The sequence below is a fragment of the Cupressus sempervirens genome, chromosome 3 (assembly GCF_028749045.1).
Source record: "Cupressus sempervirens isolate cs-2001-9-10 chromosome 3, ASM2874904v1, whole genome shotgun sequence".
NCBI classification, from domain to species: Eukaryota; Viridiplantae; Streptophyta; class Pinopsida; order Cupressales; family Cupressaceae; genus Cupressus; species Cupressus sempervirens.
This window is the reverse complement of record NC_143120.1, coordinates 461475747-461503222: the sequence shown is the minus strand read 5'-3', so window position 1 is coordinate 461503222 and position 27476 is coordinate 461475747. Positions and strand designations below refer to the sequence as shown.

Below are 27476 nucleotides of genomic sequence, written 5' to 3'. Positions count from 1 at the left end.
GATGGCTTACCATAATGTCTAAGAATCAGTACTAATGTCAAGCATTTCACCAATCATGCTACAATGTTCACATGTTACCAAGGAAAAGAGGGGTTTCCACCCCATCTTTTAGTATTCAACTGTCTTTTCCATGTATCTACCCACCATGGGAGGTCACAGAAAGTTGAACTGTTAAGTCTACAAATGGACTTCCTACCATGGGAGATTGCAGAAAGTTAAATAACTGTTAAGTCTATAAATGGACTTACTAATTCCCTAGAGGATCAATTTTTTTAAGGCTGAACTGAAAGGTGATCATCACGTGCTTATTTTCCCCCTTACCACCTCACTGTTGTGCCCAATAGGTTAAAGCCTCTGTTAGTTGCACATTAAGTTGAAGTATATTCTTCATAGATGAGGAGCTCCCAACTTTCCAGCCAATGCAATCTACTCATAGACATTGGTTGATTTACCAACATCCATAAATTGTTTTGTCTATAGCCTAAGTCACAGGATTCGCCGAATTTCATCCTTTTGATTCGAATTTCAGCGAATTTCAACTCTTTTCGAATGTCATTCGAATTTTATGAATTTTAACATAATACTGTAATTTAATATAATATTATTTAATTTTAAACTGATATTGAGTTATTTAGTTAAACTATTTAACAATGTTCAACTATTTTAACAACTCTGTGGATATATTAGTAATATTTAAAAATATATAAATATATATAACTAAATTTTAATGTCGAATTTTTTTCCGAACTTTTACCCTTGCCGGATTTCATTCGAATTTTATGATCGACGAACTCGAATTCGAATTCGAACCTTGTGACTTAGTCTATAGCCCCTTTGGTTGCACCAGAGGATCTTTATGCAACGTTGATTCTATGCATTTCCCTAGCCAAAAGTCTAAACCTATTTGTCTATTAAAGTATCTGTACAACTTTTGAAGTAGACTTATCTCCAACCGCTTCCCACCACCGTGATCTGGTGTGTTCACTTGTGTGTTCCTAGTCGGGAGAAAATGTGGAAGCTATGGACAACGTCAATCCATTGTTTTTACCAAACATTTCTGGAGATACAGATGCAAACTTGTACTCTTTCTTTCTCTAGCTTTCTTATTTGATCAACTGCTTACTTCAAGGGCATCATTCTTACTAGTGCAAATTGACTACTTCAAGGAGACAGGAAAAAACAATTCCTCTGAGCAAGGAGCTAATTGATTGTTTGTCCTATCTTGTTGGAGTTATTTGCAACTGTTTAGACTTTTGGGGTACAACAGTTACTGTATGTGAAATTTTGGGAGATGGTAAGATTAAGACTCTAGTAGTGGAGTTGACATGACAAAAATTCTAGTCTATAATATAGTTAGCGCTCAAGCTTAGTAGGCCAATCTGCGGATTAAGGAGATAAAAGCCAAGATGTCCTTTTTGATCTGTAAATATAATGCGATTGTATATTTTCATGCTCACTGGTTTATTGATGCTTTCATTTCTGCTGTCTGTTATGGTTTGATAAGGCCGTTGAATGTTTATTTTTTGAATTGAGGAGAGCTGAGACGCTGCACCACCTACTTATTGCATTATGTTTTCTCGGTGCTAACTTCTTAATGCCTAATCGTCCCTGTCAATGGTAGCCTTGCATGTCATCGTGAGTTCTGAATGTTGATTCAACCTACTGGATCTTGTTTACTGACTCGCATTTATGCTCTCATTAAGTTCTATTTGATTTTCTTGTTTATTCCAGTTCTAAGTATATTTAGCCTTTCAATCATTAATACTCTAGGCAGCTCATTTTTTCTTTTGTTCTGTTGATCCTAGGTTCATTGTTACAGTATGTCAGAACTTTAAAAAGGACTTCTTAGCGTTGGGGGTAACCTGCCTCGAGTACCATTCAATTGCTCAATTTCTTCATTCGTAAATTCACTTCACTTTTCTTATACTTTTTGTTTCGTTGCCTATTCCGCCCCCTCAACTGTGCACAGAAAGCAGGATTGCAAAGCTTTTTAATATGGTGCCGGCTCTCACAAAGTTGATTTTTCGGGATCGTTCTCAGAAGATTCAACTCACAATCATTGAGATACTATTGGGAAAAAACAACTTTGGTACTTGGATACTTTCTCACCTCTTCATGTCATTTGCAATGCTCCTGATTTTTATAATAAAAGCTCGATTTTCGTAAAGATCAAAGGCCAACAAATACGCTGGAGGAGGCAAAATGGTCAAAGCTTCAGGAATGGTAGAGATTTCGATGACTAGCATTTGTTGCCAACCAAACCAATGGCGGTTCCCTTAGTTACATTAATGGTAAATGTTGTCAAAGAAATAAATTCATAAATGGCATTGATTATCATAAACCAAAAGTTCCAGAGAGTCGTGTTAATAGATTTTGGGGAAAGAAAAAGCAAACGATTGCTGACAACTTAATGATGAGCCCAGGACCGGTTGGTGGGTTGTAAAGTGTAGTAGTCACCAACATGATGAACTGGGTTCAAAACCCTTGCCAACCTCAATAAATCCGCCATTGTTAGGGCTTACAACGTCTGGACACAACAATGCAATTGTAAAGAAGTGGAAGACTGAACATTTTTCAACCACATCTCTGTAAGTTTTTGGCTTAGCGTTTCGTGTTATTCTTTGGCCTTTAAAGGCCAGTGCAATAAACTGAATTGAAGAAGAGGGTTTCCTGCTACTCTTATTATCACCCTCACGTTGCTGCCATTGGAAAGGGAATCTCGATGCAATAGGTATTAATAACACAAAAGGACGAAATATGCTTACCCAGTTTGACAATGCATCGTAATGGCTTCTTTGACTTGTAAGATTGAGATTCGAACTGAGATTGAGAGCAAGGCGTATCCATATTCCAATCACTCTTACGCTATTAAGCAAAATGTAAAGAACTTAGCAGTGATGTCCTTTTGCAATTTATTAATGGAGAAGGTCGAGAGAATTTGTGCATTATTAAATTAAATAGCAAAGAAGCAGCATTTGGCGAAGTTAAAGGAGTTTGAGAGAAGTCATTCATTATTAAATTGAGTAGAAGAGAAGCAGCATCTGTCGAAGCAGAAGAAGATTGAGATAATTTATTCATTATTAAATTTTATAGTAGAGAAGCAGCATTTGACGAAGCAAAAATAACAATGCTGCTGTCTGGTCTGGTAAATCATCCTTGATCTGCGATAGACAATATAAGATGCACGTAGTGTCAACTAGCAGTTTTTCTCGCCGACCCTAAATTTGTTTGGGGCACCCTTTTAGTCATAGAGGGGCCTTGCACTCAGCAAGACTTCATCCTTGGTGGGCTCTTTGTGAGCCTTTCAACTTCACCTGTAGGGCAGGGGCCTTTGATATATTGCATTATTTGCAAAAGGTAAATCTTATGTTTCAAGATCAATAAATTTCTCATTCTCTAATTTGTAAGAATCAACTACCAATGCTACTTTTTCTTCATCTTCTCCAACTCATCTTTTCCATTTTCTCCTACTCATCTTTTCCATTTTCTCCTCTTCTTTTTCTTCATCTTCCTCTTCCTTGTATTCTCCTCTTTTTCATTTTCTTCTCATCATTTTTCCATAGTTTACAACACTAATTATTTATTTAAAATATCTTTATTTGAATTATTTGTAATATTTTTAAAGTTAGAAAGGTTACTATTTTTACACTTTACAATATTGAATTAGATTGAATATTTTATTTAATTATAAAATTGAAATAAAAGTGATATACATCATAAGGTAGTATGGTTTTAATTTAGAGCTATAATTTTTTCCAATGTTGAATTAAAATAATGTTATGATTAAGATTTTGTTGAATTATTTTTTACATAATTTATTCTATCTATTATTCTAATATTACCATCATCTATTGTCTATTTGTTATAGAGTTTAATATAATATTTTTTTAAAAATTGTTAGTTTAGTATATTTTTCATTACATTAGTGTTTTATATATATATATATATATATATTACGCCGAGAGTAATCGTTCTTTAGGCGCTTATTTTTATTTAATCCTAAGGTTATTTTAATCACAGTTGGGATTTATAAAAATAAGCACCTCGAGAAGGGTTACTCTCGGCGTAATATATATAGGCTAATGGCAGTCGCGGTGCAATAGGAAAAATATTTACTTTTTATTTTTATTTTGATAAGGTTATTATAAAATTGTTAATTAATTTTTAATTAGAGTTGTATAAAGTTACTATAAAATTATACTTCAAAACATTTTTTAAATTTAATATATGTAATTTAATTTAGATAAAAAAGTATTTTATTTTTGGGATATTGTAATGTAAAATTTTATAGTCAAATGTAGATATATGGTTAGGGACAAAGTTACCATTACAATTCATGTTAACCTTAGGGATAGATTAGGGTTAGGGTTAGCATTAGGGTTAGGTTTGGAGTTAGGGTTAGGGTTTGAGTTAAGGTTAAGGTTAGGGTTAGAGTTATGGTTATGGTTATTATTAGAGTTATGGTTAAGGTTCAGATTAGAGTTATGTTTATGGTTAAGGTTAGGGTTAGAGTTATGGTCATGGTTAAGGTTAGGGTTAGGGTTAGGGTTAGGGTTAAAGAGTTAGCATTATAGTAAGGCTAGGGTTAGGGTTAGGGTTAGGGTTTGAGTTAAGGTTAAGGTTAGAGTTAGGGTTAGGGTTTGAGTCAAGATTAAAGCTAGGGTTAGGGTTAGGGTTAGAGTCCAATTATGGTAGAGTTAGATCTAGGGTCAGAGTTAGGGGTAGAGTTATGTTTATGGTTAAGGTTAGGGTTAGAGTTATGCTCATGGTTAAGGTTAGGGTTAGAGTTATGGTTATAGTTAGGGTTAGGGTTAGGGTTAGAGTCCAATTATGGTAGAGCTAGATTTACGGTTAGTTACAAGTAGAGTTATGTTTATGGTTAAGGTTAGCGTTAGAGTTATGCTCATGGTTAAGGTTAGGGTTAGAGTTATCGTTATGGTTAGGGTTAGGGTTATAGTAGGGCTAGGGTTAGGGTTATAGTAGGGCTAGGGTTAGGGTTAGGATTTGAGTCAGGGTTAAGGTTAGAGTTGGGGTTAGGGTTAAGGTTTGAGTCATGATTAAAGTTAGGGTTAGAATTAGGGTTATGGTTATGGTTAGAGTACAATTATGGTAGAGTTAGATTTAGGGTTAGAGTTAGGGGTAGAGTAATGTTTATGGTTAAGTTTAGGGTTAGGGTTAGAGTTAGAGTTAAGGTCATAATTAAGGTTAGGGTTAGTGTAAAGGTTAGGGTTAGTGTAAAGGTTAGGGTTAGGGTTAGAGTTAGGATTAAAATTGGGGTGACAGATAGGGTTTGAATTAGAGTTAGGTTAGATTTAGGGTTAGGGTTACAATTAAAGCTAGAGTCAAGGTCAGGGTTAGAGTTAGGGTTAGGTTTAGAATTAGAGTTAGAGTTAGGATTAGGGTAAGGGTAGGAATTAGGGCGAGGGTTACAATTAGGGTTACAAATATAGTTAGGGCTAGGGTTAGGGTTAGGGTTAGAATAAGACTTAGGGTTAGACTTAGAGTTAGAGTTAGAGTTAGGGTTAGAAATAAGGTTAGGGTTAGAATTAGTGTTAAAGTTAGGGTTAGGGTTAGGGTTAGCATTAGGGTTAGGGTTACAATTAGAATTAGAGTTAAAATTAGACGTAGTGTTAGTATAAGAGTTAGGGTTAGGGTTAGAGTTAGGGTTAGAATTGGGCACAGGGTTAGGGTTAGGGTTAGGGTTAGAATTAGAGTTAGAGTTAGGGTTCGAGTTAGAGTTAGAGTTAGAGATAGAGTTGGGATTAGGGTTAGATTTAGGGTTAGGGTTAGAGTTATCTAGTTAGATTTAGAGTTAGGGTTGGGATTAGGATTAAATTAGGGTCAAGGTTAGAGTTAGAGTTATATATAGTGTTAAGATTAGGATTAGGGGTAGGTTTAGAGTTAGAGTCAGGGTTATGGTTAATGTTAGGGTTACAAATACAGTTAGAGTTAGAGCTAGAATAGAATTAGGGATAGGGTTAGAATTAGAGATAAAGTTAGAGTTAGAGTTAGGGTTAGAGATAGAGTTATATTTAGGGTTAGGATTAGGGTTAGGATTAGAATTGGCATTAGAGTTAGAGTTAGGGTTAGAATTAGTGTTAGGGTTAGGATTAGGATCAGGGTTAAGGTTAGGGTGAGAGTTAGAGTTAGAGTTAGATTTAGGTTAGAGTTAGGATTAGAGTTATAGTTACGATTAGAATTAGGTTAGGGTTAGGGCTAGAATTGATTAGGGTTAGAATTAGGATTAGAGTTAGGGTTATATAGGTTAGGGTTAGAATTAGGGTTAGATATTGAGTTAGAGTTAGGGTTAGGGTAAGGGTAAGAATTAGGGTTAGGGCTAGAATTATAGTTACAAATATAGTTAGGGTTAGAATTAGGGTTAGGGTTAGGGTTAGATTTAGAGTTAGGGTTTGAGATAGAGTTAGAGTTAGAGTTGGAGTTAAAATTAGAATTAGATTTAGAACAAGGATTAGAGTTAGAGTTAGGGTTAGAATTAGGGTTAGGGTTAGGACAAGGGTTACAGTTAGAGTTAGGGTTAGCATTAGGGTTAGGGTTATAATTAGTGTAAGTGTTAGTGTTAATGTTAGAGTTAGGGTTAGAATTGGGGCTAGAATTGAGGCTAGGGCTAGGGTTCTAGAGTAAGAATTAGAGTTAGAGTTAGGGATCAAGTTAGAGTTAAAGTTGGAGATACAGTTTAGGTTAGGGTTAGATTTAGGGTTAGGGTTGGAGTTAGGGGTAGATTTAGGTTAGAATTAGGGTTAGATTTAGGGTTAGGGTTAGAGATTGGGTTAGAATTAGTGTTGGGGTTATGATTAGAACTAGAGTTAGAGTTACATATAGTGTTAGGGTTAGGATTAGCATTATATATCTAGTGTTAGGGTTAGGATTAGGGGTAGAGTTAGGGTTAGGGTTAGTGTTAGGGTTCGAGTTACAATTAGAAATAGTGTTATAGTTAGAGTTAGGGTTAGAGTTAGAGTTAGAGTTAGGGTTAGAATTAAGGGTAGGGTTAGGGTCAGAGATAGAGTTGGAGTTAGAGTTAGGGTTAGAGTTAGAATATGGCTTAAAATTAGAGTTAAGTTTAGGGTTAGAATTAGCTTTAGAGTTAGAATTAGAGTTATGAATAGGGTTATAGTAAGGCTTAGGGTTAGGGCTAAAATTAGGGTTAGGGTTAGAATTAGGTATAGAGTTAGGGTTATAGAGGGTTAAGGTTAGGGTTAGGGGTAGAATTAGAGTTAGAGTTAGAGTTAGAGTCAGAGTTAGGGTTAGGGTTAGGGTTAGGGTTAGGGTTAGGGTTAGAGTTAGACTTAGACTTAGACTTAGAATTAGAGTTAGAGTTAGGGTTTGTGTTATTATTGTGATTAAGGTTATTTTTGGGTTACTAATCATAGGATAGCTAATGTTAGTGTTATAATTACACTTTACCTTAGTGTTAGGGTAATTGTTAGGTTAAACTTTATGTGGGTTAGTTCTATTATAGTGCCCATAATTAGTGTTACTATGATACAAGTTATTAACCTTTTTAATAATGTAATCCCTCCCTCCCCCCTCTCTCTCTCTACTCTCTAACTACACCTAGTAATATCTCCCCCCTATCTAAATACACCCTTTAATCTCTCTCTCTAGTCTCTAGATACACCCCCTAATCCATCTCTCTAATCTCTAGATACACCCCTTATCTCTCTCATCCTACTCTCTAGATACACCTCCTAATCTCTCTCTCCCTTTATGCTCTCTAGATACACCCCTAATCTCTCTCTCTCCCTCTCTCTCCCTGCTCTATCCCTCTCTATCCCTCTCAATACACCCCCTAATCTATCTCTCTCTAGATACACCCCCTAATCTATCTCTCTCTAGATAAACCCCCTAATCTCTCTCTCTCTAGATACACCATCATATGACTATCTCTTTCCTTATCTCTAATATCTCTCTCTCTACTAAAAATTGAAAATAGGTCTCTATAAGAAACATAATATGAGCTCCATCTTGTCTACAGATACTCTCTCTCTCTCTCTCTCTCTCTCTCTCTCTCTCTCTCTCTCTCTCTCTATATATATATATATATATATATATATATATATATATATATATATATATCCACTTATTAAAAAAAGAAAAAATTGTTTCTAGTTACTAGTACATATAGGGTAAGCTTAAGGTATATAATTTACTAAATGCTTAGTACAGTCATATATAGATTAAGAGTTAGAGTTAGGATCCAAGGTTTACAATTTCATTTATATGACACTTGGTTTTATGGTTAGGGTTAATAAGTGGTTAAATGTTACATTCAAATAAGGGACATGGTTAAGGGAAGTATGAGATTTAGGTGTAGTGTTGGAGTATTTGGAGTACAACTATGGTCAAATTTGGGATATATGTTATACAAATGACTCAAATAGTGGAAAATTTTTAATTCATCAAAGGGAAATTATAAGTCCCAACACAACTATTTAGATGATGTAAAAAGTGTGAAAGAATTTATAAGAATCAATTTTATGGAAATTATTTCTCCATGATAATGTGAGAATGTATTATATATTGTTGAATTTTTAATAATGCTAATGCGATTTTTATTGCAATGATTAAGAATTGTAATCAATAAATATGCCTATCATTAAGGACATCTATTTTGACTTGTGATTTTCTTTCTTAATTAACATATTTAGTAGCCACATCCATTGAAGAAATGTTTTGTACAACAATAAATTTATTTTTTCTTGTTCTCTTCTTCATGAAAGTTACATAGAACAATAGGGAAACAAAATTGCCAATACAACTAATTAGAGGTAAAATTTTGAAACCGAAGACAAGAATGAACTATATACAAAAAAAAAAATCTTTGTAATGGTGTAAATACATGTCATATTCTTCAATGATTAGGATTCTTTTGTGACCTTTATTTGAACAATGATTGTGAAAGACTTCTTTCATCACTGAGGGAAACCCATCCACTTTTGTAGATGTGTCACGCATGAATTTTTATGCATCTTTCATATGCATTACTTCCATTTCCTCAACATATTCAATTGGAAATATTGCGTTCTCCACAACTTTAATTATAGTTGTGCACGTTTCTTTATTATTTGTAGGCATTTGTCAAACTTGGTCTCAAATAAATCACTTGAGGTCATTGAAGTAGTCAGGGTAGTGTCAAATAATGTTTGATTCTTTGTTCAAGGCACCCATAACTCAAATAGTAACTTGCAAACTTATAAACAAACATCAACATATAGAAATAATCAAAATAAAAAAATATTAACAGTTAACATAAATTCTTTCAAATGAATAATTTTTAAAATAACATAAATAGAAATCAAAACTATTTCAAATGAAATTGTTAGATTGTAATGTTTGAAATATGGTGGCATTGCATTCCACTTTTCAAACATTACAAACATAAATATTAACAAAAGTTTATATCTACTATGAAAAATATTTAAATAAAACACATACATAATCTAATTAAATAATGACAAGATATAAACTAAATATATGATTTATTTATTTTAGATTAATCAAATGTTAACTTTAATAAAATACAAATTTTATTGATAAGGTAACCTTGTCATCCACATTAATGATAAAATTTAATTATGAAACATGAAAAATATAAATATTTTGAAACATGCAAAGATAAAACTATTATGAAACATACAAATCTAAAACATGCAAATCAAAAGCATTTTGAAATATGCAAATCTAAAACTAATATGAAACATACAAATTGAATGTAAAACTAAATTGAAACATGCACATTAAAAATGTGCAAATGAAATGTATTATCAAATACTTAATCAAATAGATTTTGAATCAATTTGAATTCTAAATCAAAATCAAAATCAAACATGCAAGGCTAAACTATATGAAACTTATTGAAATTGAAATCTAAATCAAAGGAGACTATTATAACTAATTTTGAAACTAAATCTACATTTAAATCTAAATACATAACTAAATCTATATCTAAATGCAAAATTAAATAAAAAATAAAAAATAGAAATAGAAATCTCACATGCAAAAAATTACTCCAAAACTTTAATCTACTCCTCTTCAAACACACTAATCTGCTCCAATAATCTCCACCCCTTCCTCCTTATAAAAACATAAAATAAAAATGAAATGGGGAGCATTTGTTCTATAACCTATGAGAGACTCCTCATATACCCCAATAGATGTATTTTGACATTCCACGAATTTGTTTCAAATTCCCCCACCCCCCACAAAAAAAAAAAAGTATGAATGTGCATGCAAAAATATATTTAACAAAAAGAAAATATTTTATATTTAAAAATTTAATGAATTTATTTCAGCCCCATTTTTTTGGGTTCTATTTTTTTGGCCTTGTTTTTTTGGGTATTTTTTATGCCCTTTATTTCGGGTCCTATTTTTTTGCCCCTTTTTTCAGGTCCTATTATTTCGACATCCATTTGGCTTCATATTATTTTGGCCTGCTATTATTTTGAGAATATTTTTTAATTTTATAATCTAATAATTGATCAAATATATACTAAATATATGATTCATCTATTTTAAATAAATCATTAACTTTAATAAAATATAAATTGTCTTGATATGGTGGCATTGTCACCTACACTAATGATAAAATTATACTTTGAAACATGAAAATATAAATACTTTGAAACATGCAAATGTAAAACTATTACGAAACATTCAAATCTAAAACATGCAAACCAAAACTATTTTGAAATATGCAAATCTAAAACTAATATGAAACATACAAATCTAAAACTAATTTGAAACATGCACTTTTAAAATATACAAATGAAAAGCATTATAAAATATATAAATCAAATAGATTTTGAATACAAATCTAAATCTAAATCTAAATAAAACATGCAAAACTAAACTATTAAATGTGAGCCTAAACAATTTTAAATAGAATTCTAAATCTAAATTAAACTAATTGAAATTGAAATTTAAATCAAAGTAGAATATTATAACTAATTTTGAATTTGAATCTACATCTACATCTAAATCTAAATGAAAATCTTTTTTTTTTAAATAGAAATCTCACTTGCAAAAAAATTACTCCAAAACTTCAATATACTCCTATTCAAAAACTCCAATCTAATCCTCCACTCTCCACCTCTTCCTTCTTGCAAAAATACATAATGAAAATGAAATGATGAGTCTTTGTTTTATAACTTGTGAGAGGCTCCTCATATCCCCCAATGGACATCTCTTCACATTCCACGAATTTGTTTCAAATTCCCCCACTCCCCACAAAAAATAAGCATGAATGTGCATGCAAATTTATATTTAACAAAAAAATAAATCATATTGAAATTATTTGGGCCCTATTTTTTCAGGCTCTACTTTTTAGGGGCATATTTTTTGGGCCCTATTTTTTCGGGTCCTACTTTTTTGAGCCTATTATTTTAGCTTCCATTTGGCTTCCTATTATATCGACCAGCTATTATTTCAAGAATGTTTTTTTATTTTATGATTTAATAATTTAACATTTAATTTAGAAGTTTGTAACTCCTCCCTTTTCATTTTTATTAACAAGGAATCTTGGCATATTCTCATGTTGAGCATTTGTGCTACCATTGTATAGAACGCCTCTCAACGCAATTAGCATCCTTGCTTATTTTTAGAATTTTTTTTTAAACATAAATTTATATTATTTATTTTGTAACATCATAAGATTAAAATATTCAACTTCTGCCTATTTTTACAACAAACGTAATAAAAACTTAGATATAAATAATCAATAAAGAATGCAACATAAATAATATTTTAGATAGAGTAACTTATTTTTTAATCATTATATTATAGATATCTATCGTCTTTAGATAGATTTTTCAAATATATCTATAAATACACTATTGTTTATTATTAAATATTCATATATTTCTCTAAAAACAAATTGACATATTGTAATTCTAATATGTCTAGAATATATCTAAAAAGAGTCTATTTGTTACATTTTTAAAACAAAATACTGAAAACACTAAATAAATTTTCCAAATCAACCTAAGATCAACTATTTTTGGGTCATATGGTTTCATTTCCACTTTAAAAATACCATGTTTTAATTGAAATATTACATCCATAGGAAAATATTATTCAATCATTAATGTGTGTGAATTATTATTGAAGGAAAGACGTCGTTGATAACTATTGATTACTATTGAGAAAGGATTTGGCATGGCCATATTCATATTTGATGTCAGAAATGCTACAAATAAGAGATGGTTAATAGAGATGGAAAATATAAATCTGATAAACAAAACCAAACTGCAAATGAAGGACATGCCTACATTTCCCCCAAATCAAGAAGCCTCTTTCTTTTACAAAGATTTGTACAAATAGAGACCATAAAAGAATGTTACAAAACATCTCAGAGGCTTGCATTTTGTTCAAAAAATTGTCAGAATTATGCATAAATTGTGCCCAAAATGTTCAACTTCTCAATTCAAAATAGTGAATAGTGCAAATGGATGAAGGAACTGAAGATTTTAGAAGAGGAAAAGATGACAATTGACATGGAATCTGAAAAATGAGTATGCTGTGAAATGTATTGTGGGTTTGAGATATTTTAGCCTACAATTAGGGGTTTTGTTCTGGCTAACTTACTGGGAGCTTTTGTGAGATGTTATGGATTCTAGTGGTACCTCACTGCCATTACCACCACCTAAAATGTTTCACTACCTACGTCAACAATAATAACAAGGACACAAAGTATCTAGTTCTTCCAGATAGAAGAAAATAATATGAATTTTATGCAATAGTAAAATTTATAAAGTCTCTAAAATGATTTGTTACATTTTGTGTATAAATAATTAAAAGTCCTACAAATCAATTTGTCAATAAATATATTTTTATGAATTTTTATTTTTTTTTATCAGTAAGAGGCCAAAGCCAAAATAAGTTATTATGTGTTGTGATTAATTATTACTATTTATTAAGTGTGAGTAGATTTGAATCTAAGACCTCTTCAATAAGAGGCTCACAATTTACCATTGTGTTGTAGGCTCTTGCCTTATATATTTTTATGAATTATTTCAAATATAATATAGATTAAAAAAATTATATTTGCAAAAAGTAATTGAATAATAAATTGTTTTGATTGGACAAACAAATTTTTAAAAAAGTTGCACTCCCTACTATGGCAGAAAATAACCACTCAAATTGTGTGTTGAATAATTTTAAATATAATAAATATGAGAACTTTATAGCTCAAAAAGTAATTGACTAATAAAATTTTCTAATGAGACAAACAAATTAAAAAGTTAAAGTGCATTGAATGCTATAATTTCCTACTTAGGAACTAATAATAATAATAACAAGAGCTCTAGAGAGCTTTAATCCTGAACTTTATAGCTTAAAAAGTAATTGAATAATAAAGTTTTCTAATTGGACAAACAAATTGAAAGGTAAAAATGCATTGAATACTATAGTTTCCTACCTACAACAAAAACTAATAATAATAACAAGAGCTCTAGAAAGCTTTAGTCCCACCTTATGGAAGAAAAGATGGAATGTAAAGATTGTAAGGTGAAATATAATTCAAATTTAATAAGAAAACATATATTGAAATTGGATAGTAGATTGTATTATTGAAAGAAATTTTTTTTCTATATTATTGAAGCTACAACAATATATAAATTTGGCTAAGATATCACCTAGAGTAGAAAATTGACTTAGAGATTGTTGAATTAAAGAAATTAGATCAAGAGGTGTCACATGGAAGGAAGGAAGTTGTTCAACAACTTGTATAGAAGACGAATATAAATTGTAAAGAAAATCAAATTAATTTATCATTTTTCTAATTTGCAGTGAGAGAGGCTCCAAAGTGGACCACATACTATCCATCTAGACTTTAATTATAAGGAAAGCATGCCATGTTTCTAAGATTATAAACTATGTATAGTCTAATGTATAAACTCCATTACAAGATTGACATATTAGCAATATAGTGCAACAAATAATATCATCTTTCCATATCATAAAAAAATTATCACTACCTTCCTAGACATTTGTTTATGTTTCCATATCTCATTCTCCAAGATTTTGATTTTAAGCTTTCCACATATTTAACTGTGATTCTCCTAGTAATTGTATGACTTTATTTACGGTAGTGCTAGGCTTATGGAAATCACATACAGTGTCTTTCCTAAGAGATATTCAAGATAAGAGGTGAAAATGTGCAATGAATATTACTTTATGTTATATAGGGGGTTTTGGGTAAAGAGTGCATAGCTACAAAATTTACATATGTTTCCATGTTCACTTTTGTATTATTGGACTTCGTGAGGTGAAGGACACAATAAGTAATGTGGTTAGAAGCTATGAGTGTAATAGTGATATGGAGTACTCTATTAAGAAAGCTCATGTCAATCTAGAATTTGTAGGAATTAGTAGAAATCAATATTATCAACTATGTAGTTTAGCAATAGATTAAATTGATTTATTTGTTCACAGATTTTCTAGATGTTTAGACATAGTAATATCTTTATGATTTTAGTTTGACTAGGTGAGCACAATTGAAGAGGGTGATAAAATGTTCCTTGATTATGTCATCCACCAAATATAAAATTTCCAAAGATGCAATAAACAATAAATAATAGGTAGAGTTGAGATCTAACTTAAAAGAAGTACATACATAGATAACCTTAATAAGTTTGTATAAGGCTAAGTAATAAGATTTAACTTTTATAAAGAAAATATGTTTGTTATGTAATTTATTAAGTTTATGTGTTATAACTTGTTTCAATGTATCTAATAAGGAGTTTAAGGTTATATCTAATTTAAATATATGAAAAATCAATAAAGTTTAAATCTAAATTATAACTTCAGTAATAGTAAATTGTAAAATATTTTATAAGCATTAAGTTTAATAAAAAAAATTTTGATAGGTAATTGGCCAAAGTCTTGATTATTTATCATTTATTTATTATTGTTTGTGAATATTAATTATTATCATTTGTTAAGCTTGAGTAGTTTTGAACCCAACACCTCCACAACGAGAAGCTCACAAGTTACAATTGTGTTGTAGGCTCTTGCCCTTGGCATTAAGTTTAATTATATATATATAAGTTCTTAATAATACAAAATTCTATGTATATAATATAAATATATATTAAACATACATGTATGTATACATATATTTCTTAAATAAAAAATAGAATAAGAAAAAATCTATATATAATATAGATAAATTGTTTTTATTAAAACTAAATAAATATCATAATTATATCTATTTTATGAACTATATTAAACATTAATTTATTTTATAAAAAGAAAATCTTAATAATCATGAAAATTATAAATAAAATAATATTTTGATAATTATTTATATAAAATTTTGAAATCTTCATATAATTTGTGTTTAGGATAGATAAGAAAATTGTTTCTTTGAAGAAGATTCTAGAATTTTATTTGTGTTAAGAAATAATTTTACTCTAACAACATTTATACTAATCAACAATTACAAAGCAATAAGAAATTACACGTCTCTATTAAATATGTTTAGATTGTTTGATTTTTTTAATTATAAAAATTAATAATTAAGATGTAATAAAACATTAGTTCCATTCACACTACTCAAAATAGATTGAACAATGATATAAATTTGCAATGTAAAATAAAATAAAAGATACAAATACATCATAATAAATAAAATTAAAACAAATTGTTGTATTGAAATAGATATAATTAAAAAATGAGAGTCGCTACCTTGAGTTTAGTGACCCCAAATTGAAATCTTTTCATTTGATTCGTATTTAGCATATACACAAATTAAAAATTAGAAAATGGTGTAACTTTTTTTTTTTTGATGAATAGTCCTTTTCAACTTTTTTTTGATGAATAGTAACTTTGAAAACTACTCTCTACTTGTTCACGTGGGAAGAATGAGAGTACCTTGTGAGTTAATGGGGATTCGAGTGCACGACAGTCGGAGCATTTAATTATATTTGGTTTCATGCAAAAGTCATTGGTAATACTTCCATCTCTTACTACTACAATGTCAATTTTATCCAATGCAGAGGAAGCGATGGAGTAAGAATCAGGTCCATTGTTTGCTGCTCAAGAGGTGAAATAGAGATTCTCGAATCCATGTGGAAGATTCAAGATTCAGAAGCCTTTTAAACACAAGGTTTCCAACAATATAAGCTCCTCAGACCCTGAAGGAAGACTCACAAGATTGGAGCAATCTTCCAAGTAGAAGAGAATGCTAGAACCCATGAAGCAACTCCTGTAGTTTTGGACAATTGTTGAGAGTCATTTCACTCAATAAACTTAGTTGGCCGAAGTCTGGTGGAAGCGCCACAATGTTGTTGCAATCCATTATTTTTAATGTTTTTAAACATTTCAAGAGAGTGGATAGTGAGTTGCAGGATGATGAGGACACATGATGTTTCCAAAACAAGACCAAAGTGACTCTAAACTCAGCAGCAATTTCAGAGTGAGTGACTTTGTCTGAAGCTTTATAAAGCTTTGTAGCAAAGTTTCCAAGGAGATGCATCCAGTCAAGTCCAGCTCTTATAGAGAAGATAGACTGCCAGTGAGTTGAGTTAGCTCTCTCAAATTCTAACAGTCTGCCTCAGCTCTTCAAGTGCACTCAAATTTCCCTAGTGTAACACTAGGTTTATATCGGCTTAATGCGTAAAGTTTTATTTCTGACTTACAACTTTACATGTCTGTTGTTGTAGAATGTATGTTCTCTTGTTTTCGTTTCCAGTATGGCTATTGTTTTTAGAAGCATGAAATCACTGTGTAGAACTTTCCAGAACTTACACCATATGCACAATATACAATATCTGAGATCTACAAGTTTCTTTGATTTGACATTTTATACGAAATTTTTAAGTAGAGAAATTAATAAAAACCCTAACAAATTGATAAAGACCCAATCAAAAAACAGAAATTTTTTTAAAATTTTGAATTGAAAAAAAAAGGTGACTCAAACATTAGTAATACTACCGAAATCAAAATTATAAAATGCAAACTAATGCCAAAGGTGTGCAACCGAAAATGCTCTAATAATAATAGTACTAGTTTTATATATATAAGTGATAGAGTACTATTATATTATATATAATTTAAATTGTAAAGGCATAAAATAATAAATGATTAAAGGTTAATATAAACATAAATGTGCATATATCTATTCTTATTATTTGAAGGTTAATGAATTAAAACAATAGATAAAGATATGGAATATGCTAATACAAAGACACAAAGAGCTATCAAGTAGAGCATTGAAATTGAGCGTAGCCTATTGTAAATTGATTGAATCTCATGCTAGAGAGATCTGTGAGACAGTTTTGATATTTTAATTTATTTTTTTAAATAGAAAAAATGTGTGAGTAGAGAGGCTAACACAATCAAGATCATGTGATCATGAATAGAAGGGTGGAGCTACAATAGTGGGTTACACTACACTACACATTTTGAAAAAAAAAAAACTCCTATTTTTGGATGCATATTATTGCTAAACGGTAACAATTAGGAAGATGAAGTAAATTATAGTCTTTTAGGATTTCTAAATATATTATTTTATTGTCTGGGAGGGATTCATTTGACATAAAAACTGGTATGTTGTTGAAAATGTCATTTTTAAATAGTAACATTCTTTTCAAAAAGCATAACTTTTTTCTAAAATAGATATAAGTGATTCTTTCAAATCTAATTTTGAAACATCCATATCAAGAGCCTAAAATTGGTTTCATGACATTATCCTTAGTATTTCATATTTTATTAATGTTTAAAGTGGACTTAATCATAATTTTTACATACGCTCTTCTTATAGTTTGTAGGTACTTGTGTATTTGTCCAATTTCAAAAAAGAAATTGATAGAGAGAAGACTTCAATATGAGGATTATAAAATTTTTTTCTCTTATTTATCATTTCTCCATGAACATTGAACACACAGGTTTATTTTTGGTAATAACCCTATATCTGATAACATCAAAAAACATGTATGTATAATAAACTCAAAAAGTATCAAATTTATAACCATTAGAAAGCTCATTTTGAGTACTTGTGCCATTCAAATGGGATTGTCTTTACTAGTCCATTTGATCCCTCTAATTGAGCCTTGAAGCCAATTAGCCTTTGCAATACAAGCCTAATCAGGAGGTTTCATTAGAAAGGCTGACTGTGTGTGTGTGTGTGTGTGTGTGTGTGTGTGTAGTCTTATAGGATTTATCCAATAGAAAGTATAAAACAATGATGCTCCCTTTTATCTAGGGAGGAAAACACAAGATAGATATTACACCATTGGCAATACAAATTTTACATGAAGTCACCATGAATATTGTCATGTGTTACTGTCATGATATCCATCATGGACCATATCAGAGAATAAGGTTTTCACCTCAAACTTGCATCTTATAGAGAAGAATTTATTATGAGGGATTGTACTTGGAACTTATTCTTCATGAACACTAACCTTTTGACCTTCTTATCAAGGTTACATCTAATAGAGTAGCAAAACTCCCTCTGAATCTAATATCAACTTTTGAGTTCCTCATTCAAAGTTACCTCTGATGAAGTGTTAGATGCCAGAGTCCCTCAAGTTAACGAAAACATATCCTTTATGTGATCCCTCTCTTTGTCCAAGGTTGCCTCTAATGAACTATCATGCAACCTCTTAATATAGAAGGATACTCATAATATCAATCATCAAATATATATGCTTCAAAACTTTCTTGGAGCTACTATCATATGATTGAATTCTACACAATATCTGGTAACATGTGTAAAGTACCTGTTGGAAGCATGAATGTTGATGATGTTCCTATGGGGGAGTATTATAGATGATGATATGTTACATTCATTACTATGTTTGTAATTGATGTCAACATAGCAATTTTTTGTGGTATATGACAGAAGAATGTAGAGGTAAAGATCAAGTTGGTACGGATAGATAATTGAGTATTTTCACTAAGAGAGGTTATAGGAGATAGTGTTGAGTATCTAGTATATGCAGTTAACGTTGAGTGAAGAAATATTAAGTCTAGAAGAAGTTATACAAGTTTTGATGAAAACTGTTTAGAGATAGAGTTTATAGAGACATGTTCTAGTAAACTTGTTATATCTCTTAACAGAGTTGTTATTTTGAGAATCGAGGTCGAAGACATGTAGAATACATTCTAGAGATGACATGGTTAAGCTCAGTCATCATGATATTACACGTGCAAAAAGTTATTCAAGTTACAAGGCAACAGTTTGATGTTATCACTAAGTAAAATGTGTTCTTAGTAATTTCCTATAATAATTAATTGAGAAGGAGTATTGGACAACTTAGGAAATTATTTTATGGACTTGGTATAAAGGAAAGACATTTTTGTTTGTTAAAGAAATAGATAGAACAACAGAGCAGAGAAGAAGAGTGAAAAGTGGAGGAATCATATTGACATGCGAAGTTAATCAGAGCAGAGCGAAGTTGGAGAAAACTTCATTTCTAAGTTTTTATTTGGAGATCTGAGATATGATAATTGGATCCAAGGTCTGTGACCTGGTCTACAAGGTCTAAAAGTGATTGGTTTGGTTAACAGAATAGAGGAAAGAAGATAAAGAATAATACAACCAATTATTCTGCAAGTAAGAGATTACTTGGACAGGTGAAGTTCAATGGTCTTGCCCCAGAAGTTGTTTGGATAGTCAGTCCTTCTACCTTTTACAACTCCCAACAGGGTTGGCATAACTCCTAATAGGGTTGGCATAACTCCTAATAGGGTTGGAATCTTCTAACAAAGATTCAAAGTCTCCTAACATGGACTCTTATGTACTAAATGTTTTTATAGACTCCTAATAGGGTCCATCCTCTAACAAGGAATATATATATATATATATATATATATATATCTTTGTGGGCATCATTCCCACTAGGGCTTTCCCTCTGATCAATGGTTTCCCTAGTTAAAAAATTTGGTGTAATTGTGTATGTGTATCTCACTATGGTTGTTGTTTACTTTGGTTACATGGTTAAGATTAATTAAGGTTGATAAATGTTTTAATTGGATAATTGATTCACCCTCGACTTCCCCCCCCCCAGCTTCTTAGTTATCTTGGTGGACTATTAATTCTAACAATTGGTATTAGAGCCTTAGGTCCTTGAAGATAAAGTTTAACAACTTTGGGAGATCCATGGCTAGCATATCCAGATTGGATAGTCTAAGGTTTGATGGAACAAATTATGACATTTGGAAGGAAAAGATGAAGACACATTTGTTGTGTATGGGTCCAGGAAATTGGCTTTTGGCAAAATTTCAAAAGGCAATTGTTGGTGAAGATGAGCTGGAAACTTGTACCGAGGAACAAAGAGAGCTTTTCATGTGCAATATGAGAGCTAGAGAAGCACTATTATTAGGAGAATTATCTAGAACAAGGACAACTTTTAGTGCCTTAAATATTCAACCTAATCTATCAAGAAGCATAAGTGCTAGAGGAGACTTTGCTAGCAGTAGCAAATCTAATGAGGATAGAAAGAAAGAAGGAGTGGCACTTATTGTGAGGAGAGAAAAAGATGGTAAGAAAATCTTTAAATGTTGGACTTGTAATGAGTTTGGTCATTATGCATCTAAATGTCCTAAAAGAGAGAAAAGGTATAGAGTCAAATTCAAACCTAGAAGAGATAGAGATTGTTTGTATGTTAATGAAGAAGATGAATCTAATGAACAAGTAGTAAGTTCTAGTGATGATGAAATAAGATTTGTGGCTATTAAAGAAGAAAGTTTAGAGAAAGTGGCTTTGGTATCATAAGTTGAAAAGAAATTTGATTGGATAATTGATAATGGTTGTTTGCATCATATGACTGGTGATATGAACAAATTTGTTGACTTCAAAAGTTATGATGGAGGCATTGTCAAAGTTGGAAACAATGCAGCTTGCCATGTGAAATGTATTGGATCTATAACTCTTGATAGTAAGACTAACACTAAGGACGTATACTTTGTTGATGGTTTAAAACATAATCTTTTGAGTGTTAGACAACTAGTGGATAAAGGTTACTAGTTGTAGTTCATAGAGAAGACATGCATTATCAGAGACAAAGATGGAAAGGTAATTGGAACATGAACCAGATCTAGAGGTAATGTATTTCAACTAAATCCCACTGAAATGACATATTTGGTTGCAAAGGTAGATAACAGTTGATTATGGCATAAAAGGTTATTTCATATCAAATTTGACAACATTGTGAAAACCAATGAATTATTTGTAGTTAGAGATTTGCCTAAGATTTTAAAACCTACTAGCACAATTTGAAAGGAGTGTGTATTGGAAAAGCATAACAAAACTTCTTTTCCCAGCAAGAAATTTACTACTATAGCAAAGTTGGAGATTGTACACACAGATCTTAGTGGTCCTACAAAGACTAAAGTATTCTATGGTGAAAAGTACTTTATGATTATTGTTAATGACTTTTCTAGAATGACATGGGTTGCATTTCTTAAATAGAGATATGAGGCATTTGACAAATTCAAGATATTCAAGAATAGAGTTGAGAATGAATTAGATATGAAGTTTAAATGTTTAAGATCAGATAGAGGAGGAGAATTTACTTCAAATGAGTTTAACATGTTTTGTTAAGCTAATGGAATCAAAAGACAACTTTCAGCTCCTAGAACCCCTAAACAAAATGGCATTGCAGAAAGAAGAAACAAATCAGTAGCAGAAGTGGCAAGAGCTATGTTAGCTAAGAATGATGTATTTAAGATATTTTGGAGAGAAGCTATGAATAAAATAGTTTACACTATGAACAGAGTATAGGTGAGGAAAGACACAAACAAGACCCCTTATGAACTATGGTTTGGTCATTCATCTACAATTAAGTATTTCAGAATTTTTGGCAGTAAATGTTATATCAAGAGAGATGATGATATTAGTAAATTTGATGCTAGAAGTGATGAAGTTATATTTCTTGGTTATTCCTTGAAAATTAGAGCTTATAGATGTTATAATCTAGGAACTAAGACTATTGTTGAAAGTGCAAATGTAAGAGTTGATGAGAAATTCAAAACACAAGAAAGAATAGTTGATTACATTTTGGATGATAATGAGAATGATGTTATTACTAAACCAAGGAATGATGAAGTATCCTTTGAGACTAACAATGATTTACAGAATGAAGGTGAGCTAAGGCAAGAACAAAGATCAGAACCTAGGATAGAGAAAAGAGTTGAGATAACAACTCCTACTTCTGGTAAGAATATGACAAATAATCATCTACTAGAGTAGATCATCGACATCAAAGATAAAGTTGTGATGACAAGAAGTAGAATTAATGAAGAACTATGTCGAATATCTCAAGTAGAACCAAAGAATACAAATGAGGCATGCAGAGATGATTATTGGAAGCGAGCTATAAAAGAAGAATTGGATCAAATAATGAAGAATGAGACATGGGAATTAATTCCTAGACTAACAGACAAGAATGTGATAGGAACAAAATGGGTATTCAGGAACAAGATGAATGAACAAGGTGAAGTTGTAAGGAACAAAGAAAGATAGGTATGTAAAGGTTGCTCACAGTAAGAAGGGATAGACTATGAAGAAACCTATGCTCCTATGGCAAGAATTAGTAGTAAGGTTATTCTTAGCCTATGTAGCACATAAGAAATTCAAAGTGTATCAGATGGATGTTAAGTTAGCATTTCTAAATGGAGAAGTTGAAGAAGAGGTATATATAGAACAACTTGAAGGTTTTCCTTTAGCAAACAACAAAGACATAGTATGCATATTGAAGAAAGCATCGTATGGCTTGCAACAAGCACCTAGAACCTCGCATGCAAGGTTGGACAAGCATTTGACAAAACTTAGATTTAGTATAGGTATGGCAAATAGTAATCTATACTTGAAATAAATAGATAATGGATTGTTGATTTTGGTAATATTTTTTTATGATATCATATTTGGAGGAGATGATAGTGAAAGTGACAAGTTTGTAGAAGAAATGAAGAAAGAATTTGAAATGAGCATGATAGGGCAAATGAAATATTTCATAGGATTGCATATTGTGCAGGATAAAGAAGGAATCTTCATTTCTCAGACTAAGTATCCAAAAGATCTATTGAAAAGGTTTGGTTTGGAAACATGTAAACTAGTTGGAACACCTATGATAATTGGACACAAGTTATCTACAAAGGATGAAACACCTACTGTCAAGTAGAAGAAGTACAAATTTATGATTGGAGGATTGCAATATTTGACTCACACAAGGCCAAATATAGAAAATGTAGTTTACATTGTTGCAAGATTTCAAGATGACCCCAGAGAAGCACATTATGCAGCAGTTAGAGGATATTTAGATATCTAAAAAGAACATTTGAGTTCAGATTATGGTATGATAGATCTAATGATTTCACGTTATATGCTTATACTAATGCGATTAGGCAGGCAATATGGATGATAGAAAGACTACCAGTGGTGGAGCATTTTTTCTTGGAGGAAGAATGGTTTCTTGGTTAAGCAAGAAGCAAGATTGTATCTCACAAAGTACAATAGAGGCAGAATATGTTGCAACAACAAATAATTGTAATCAAGTTGTTTTGATGAATAGATGTTGAAGGATATACGAATAGAATTTAGTGAACCTATTGTCATAAATTGTGATAACACAAGCATAGTGAATTTGTTTAAGAATCTAGTGTTGCATTCTAAGACTGAGCACATTTATATCAAGTATCACATGTTCAGAAAGAAAGTTGCAAAAAAGGAAATAATTGGAGTATGTAAGCACCAAAGAGAAGATTGCAAATATTTTTACCAAGCCTCTTCCCAAAGAGACTTTTGAGTATTTGTAAGGTATGCTAGGGGTTATGCCCCTACCTACATTAGAGTAGATGATGCAAGAGTGCATCAATATAGTGGTAAAAGCACTATTATTTGGTTGGGCTGAATGTTGATGCTTCCTATATGGGGGAGTATCTGTGATGGATAGAGTCATCTAGGATTCTTGAGAGATGTTGTTTTGAATAGTTTCTTTGGACACTTGAGCAGGTCAGAAATAGTTGTTGCATAGATTGACAGGATGCAATAGAAGATCGTTGTTGAAACCTTTGACATTGATGTCAATGGGGGAGATATTATAGCATGAAAAACATCGAAAGAGAAACATTAGGAGAGATTACAAAGATTACAAAAAACATCAGGAGAGAAACATTGGGAGAGATTACAGCATAGAGAGATTAAAGAACAATGGGAGAAATTACAAGGAACATTGGAAGAACATCAGGAGAGATTACAAAGCACATTGGGGTATATCAATGGGGGAGAGTATGAATCAATGGGAGAAGCATTTATTGATGAAGAGGATTTGAAAAGAAAGGATAACAATCTTTTACAGTTGATATTCTTGGAACTAGATGTTTTTCATCTATGTTACCATCAGTGCTAAAGGGGGAGATAGATGGAAGTATGAATGTTGATGATATTTTTATGGCGGAGTATTATAGATGATGAAATGTTACATTCATGACTGTGTTTGTCATTGATGTCAATATAGCATTTTTTTGTGGTATTTGATAGAAGAATAGAGGTAAAGATCAAGTTGGTACAGTTAAATGATTGAGTATTTTCACTAAGTGAGGTTATGAGAGATACTAATGAGTATCTAGTATATGTAGTTAACATCAAGTGAAGAAATATTAAGTCTAGAAGAAGTTATACAAGTTTTGGTGAAAACTATTTTGAGATAGAGTTCACAGAGATATGTTCTAGTAAACTTGTTATATCTCTTAGCAGAGTTGTTATTCTGAGAATTGAGGTTGAAGATGTGTAGAAGACATTCTGGAGGTGACATGGTTAAGCTCAATCATCATGATAGTTACAAGGTGACAATTTGATGTTATTGCTAAATAAAATGTGTTCTTAGTGATGTCCTATAATAATTAATTGAGAAGGAGAATTGGATGACTCAGAAAATTATTTTATGGACTTGGTATAAAGAAAAGACATTTTCCTTTGTTAAAGAAATAGATAGAACAACATAGCAGAGAAGAAGAGCAAAAAGTAGAGGAGTCAGATTAACATGTGAAGTTAAGCAAAGTAGAGCGTAGTTGGAGAAAACTTCATTGTTGAGGTTTTATTTGAAGATCTGAGGTTTGATAATTGGATTCGAGGTTTGTGACCTGTACTATAAGGTCTAAAAGTGATTGGGCTAGTTGAAAAAATAGAGGAAAGAAGATAAAGAATAGTACAAACAATTGTTCTACAAGGAATAGTTGAGAGATCAGTTGGATAGTGAAGTTTAGTGGTCTTGCCCCAGAAGCTATTTGGATAGTGGGTCCTTCTACCTTCTACAACTTCTAACAAGGTTGGCACAACTCCTAATAGAGTTGGAATCTTTTAATAAGGATTCAAAATCTCCTAACAAGGACTCTTATGTACTAAATATTTTTATAGACTCCTAACAGGGTCCATCCTCTAATAGGGCATATATATATATATATATATATATATATATATATATATATATATATATATATATATATCTTTGTGGGCATCATTCCCACTAGATTTTTCCCTCTAATCAAGGGTTCCTTATTTAATAAATCTAGTGTAATTGTGTATGTGTATCTTGCTATGGTTTTTTTTTACTTTGGTTACATGGTTAAGATTAATTAAGGTTGATAAATGTTTTAATTGGATAACTGATTCACACCGCCACCCCCTCTCAGTTATCTTGGTGAACTATTAATTCTAAAGGTACCAACCTTCTTTTCTTGCAAGAACATCTTTGCACATCCTTGATGGTGTCTCTTCTCTAACATATCCCCTATAAGGATAGTTTAAATGTAAAATTCCCACTCTTATATTATCAAACAATTTTGCATCACATCAAATATGGAAAACTTCATTATGATCTTCTTCGTTGGAAAGAATCATCCTTGGAGATCAAGGAAAATAATGTGAGGCCTTGCCCCCATCCATCATAACACATCTGATATATTTTATTTTGACAAATTATGACTCGATATATTGAGACATTATCTGATGGAGTGGACATTATTATATTATTTTATGTCATGTGATGCTTTACTTTAAAAGTGCTAAATAAGTTATTTGATGTTGTGTGTAGACAAGCATTATGATGATGCAATTTAGTAAATAATTAATAATTATGAATATGATAAATACTTTAACTATGCAATTTTTAATGATCAAATATGTGTACAGAAATGAGAAAAGATATTTAAATGGAAGTTTAATGCTTTGATCAATGTGATTATGTAAATGAGTTTTAAATATATACAGGTGATTTTTCTTGAGCTACTGATATTTGGTTGAGTGTGCAGGCTAATTTACCATGGAATTTATCAAAGACTCTGTAATCAATTCTATGTGAAAATTGTAAGACTAAGGTTGAGTCCAATAAAGTGATTTGAACCTCATTGTCTAGTGTTTTATTTGTATCATAATCTGAATGTGTGTATCATTCTATATTTTGTAAGGTGTTGAATGTTACATAATAGTGAATCTTATGGTGTCACTTGACACTTGTAATACATATATGTGTATCAACATGTTATTTATGGTTAGCATAGTAACTTGTTGATCTAAGACTAATTAGTTGGTAACCTAGGTTAATTACCCTAATCAAGGTTTAGTGGAAAGGTTTCATCCTTAGGGTTTCAAAAGTTCAAATATTTCAAGCCAATTATATAAGTCCTAAAATGATCCTAGAGGCAAAATTTAATGTAATCCAAGTTCCCAAGGGGTATGTGTATGTAATGGACACCCTTGGATGTCCCAACTAACTAAACCAAATTGCTGAAAGGAATTATGTCAAACAGTTTGCATTCAACTTCTTAAAACCCCTTATAACTCTGGAAATCAAACGTTTATTTGTTTGTTGTGTTTCGTGCATGGAATTGGTATCATAAAACATAAACAAGAAAGAAACTACAATAATATGCAAAGTGGAAATGAACTGCTGCTAATAAAATGTTATTTTCAGAATCCATAAAACCAAATACATAGCAGATTTATCAACTCACTAATTACTTCAGAAATATTGTTATAATACTCCAGCCCATGCTTACGAACTTGCTGCTACAATACTTTGTCCTCCAATCAGTCCACTACCTTCATAATACCATTCCCTCCAAGCGGCATAAGCGTCGGAAAAGTAGTGAAGAAGATATGAGCAAAATATCAAATCTGCCTGTAGCCGGAAATGCAACTAAACTGCCTGATAATGAAGCCAATAAGAAAGAATTCCAAAGGCCAAACCCCAAGGGAATGACATCTAGAATGTTACAAGAGAGGATAGACGTCCTCAAATGCCAAGAACAAAGCTGCAACTCACACACCAATTTCTTCTCATATTCAACCTGTCTAATGAAGCTACAAATGCTTCCTTTTATTCTATTCCCACGGGTCCGCTCAACTCATATGGGCAATGTGGGATAAAGATGTGTAATATAAAACATATATTAAAATAGCCCTTATGTCTCCCTTGGGTACACATCACCATTAAATAAATATTAAAGTAACACTT

The 27476-nt window shown here is 31.4% G+C and overlaps 1 protein-coding gene across 2 annotated transcripts in view; it reads right to left on the bottom strand.

Moving 5' to 3' along the window:
* Positions 1–3220, bottom strand: part of LOC149567099 (Amino acid kinase family protein) — a 250699-nt gene extending 247479 nt beyond the window's left edge. For both annotated transcript variants that reach the window (XM_089820312.1, XM_089820313.1), the window contains exon 1: positions 2766–3220. In XM_089820312.1, coding sequence (XP_089676438.1) covers positions 2766–2847 — 82 coding nt within the window. In that variant the 5' untranslated portion in view covers positions 2848–3220. The remainder of the gene's footprint in view (positions 1–2765) is intronic.
* Between the last annotated feature and the right edge of the window lie 24256 nt (positions 3221–27476).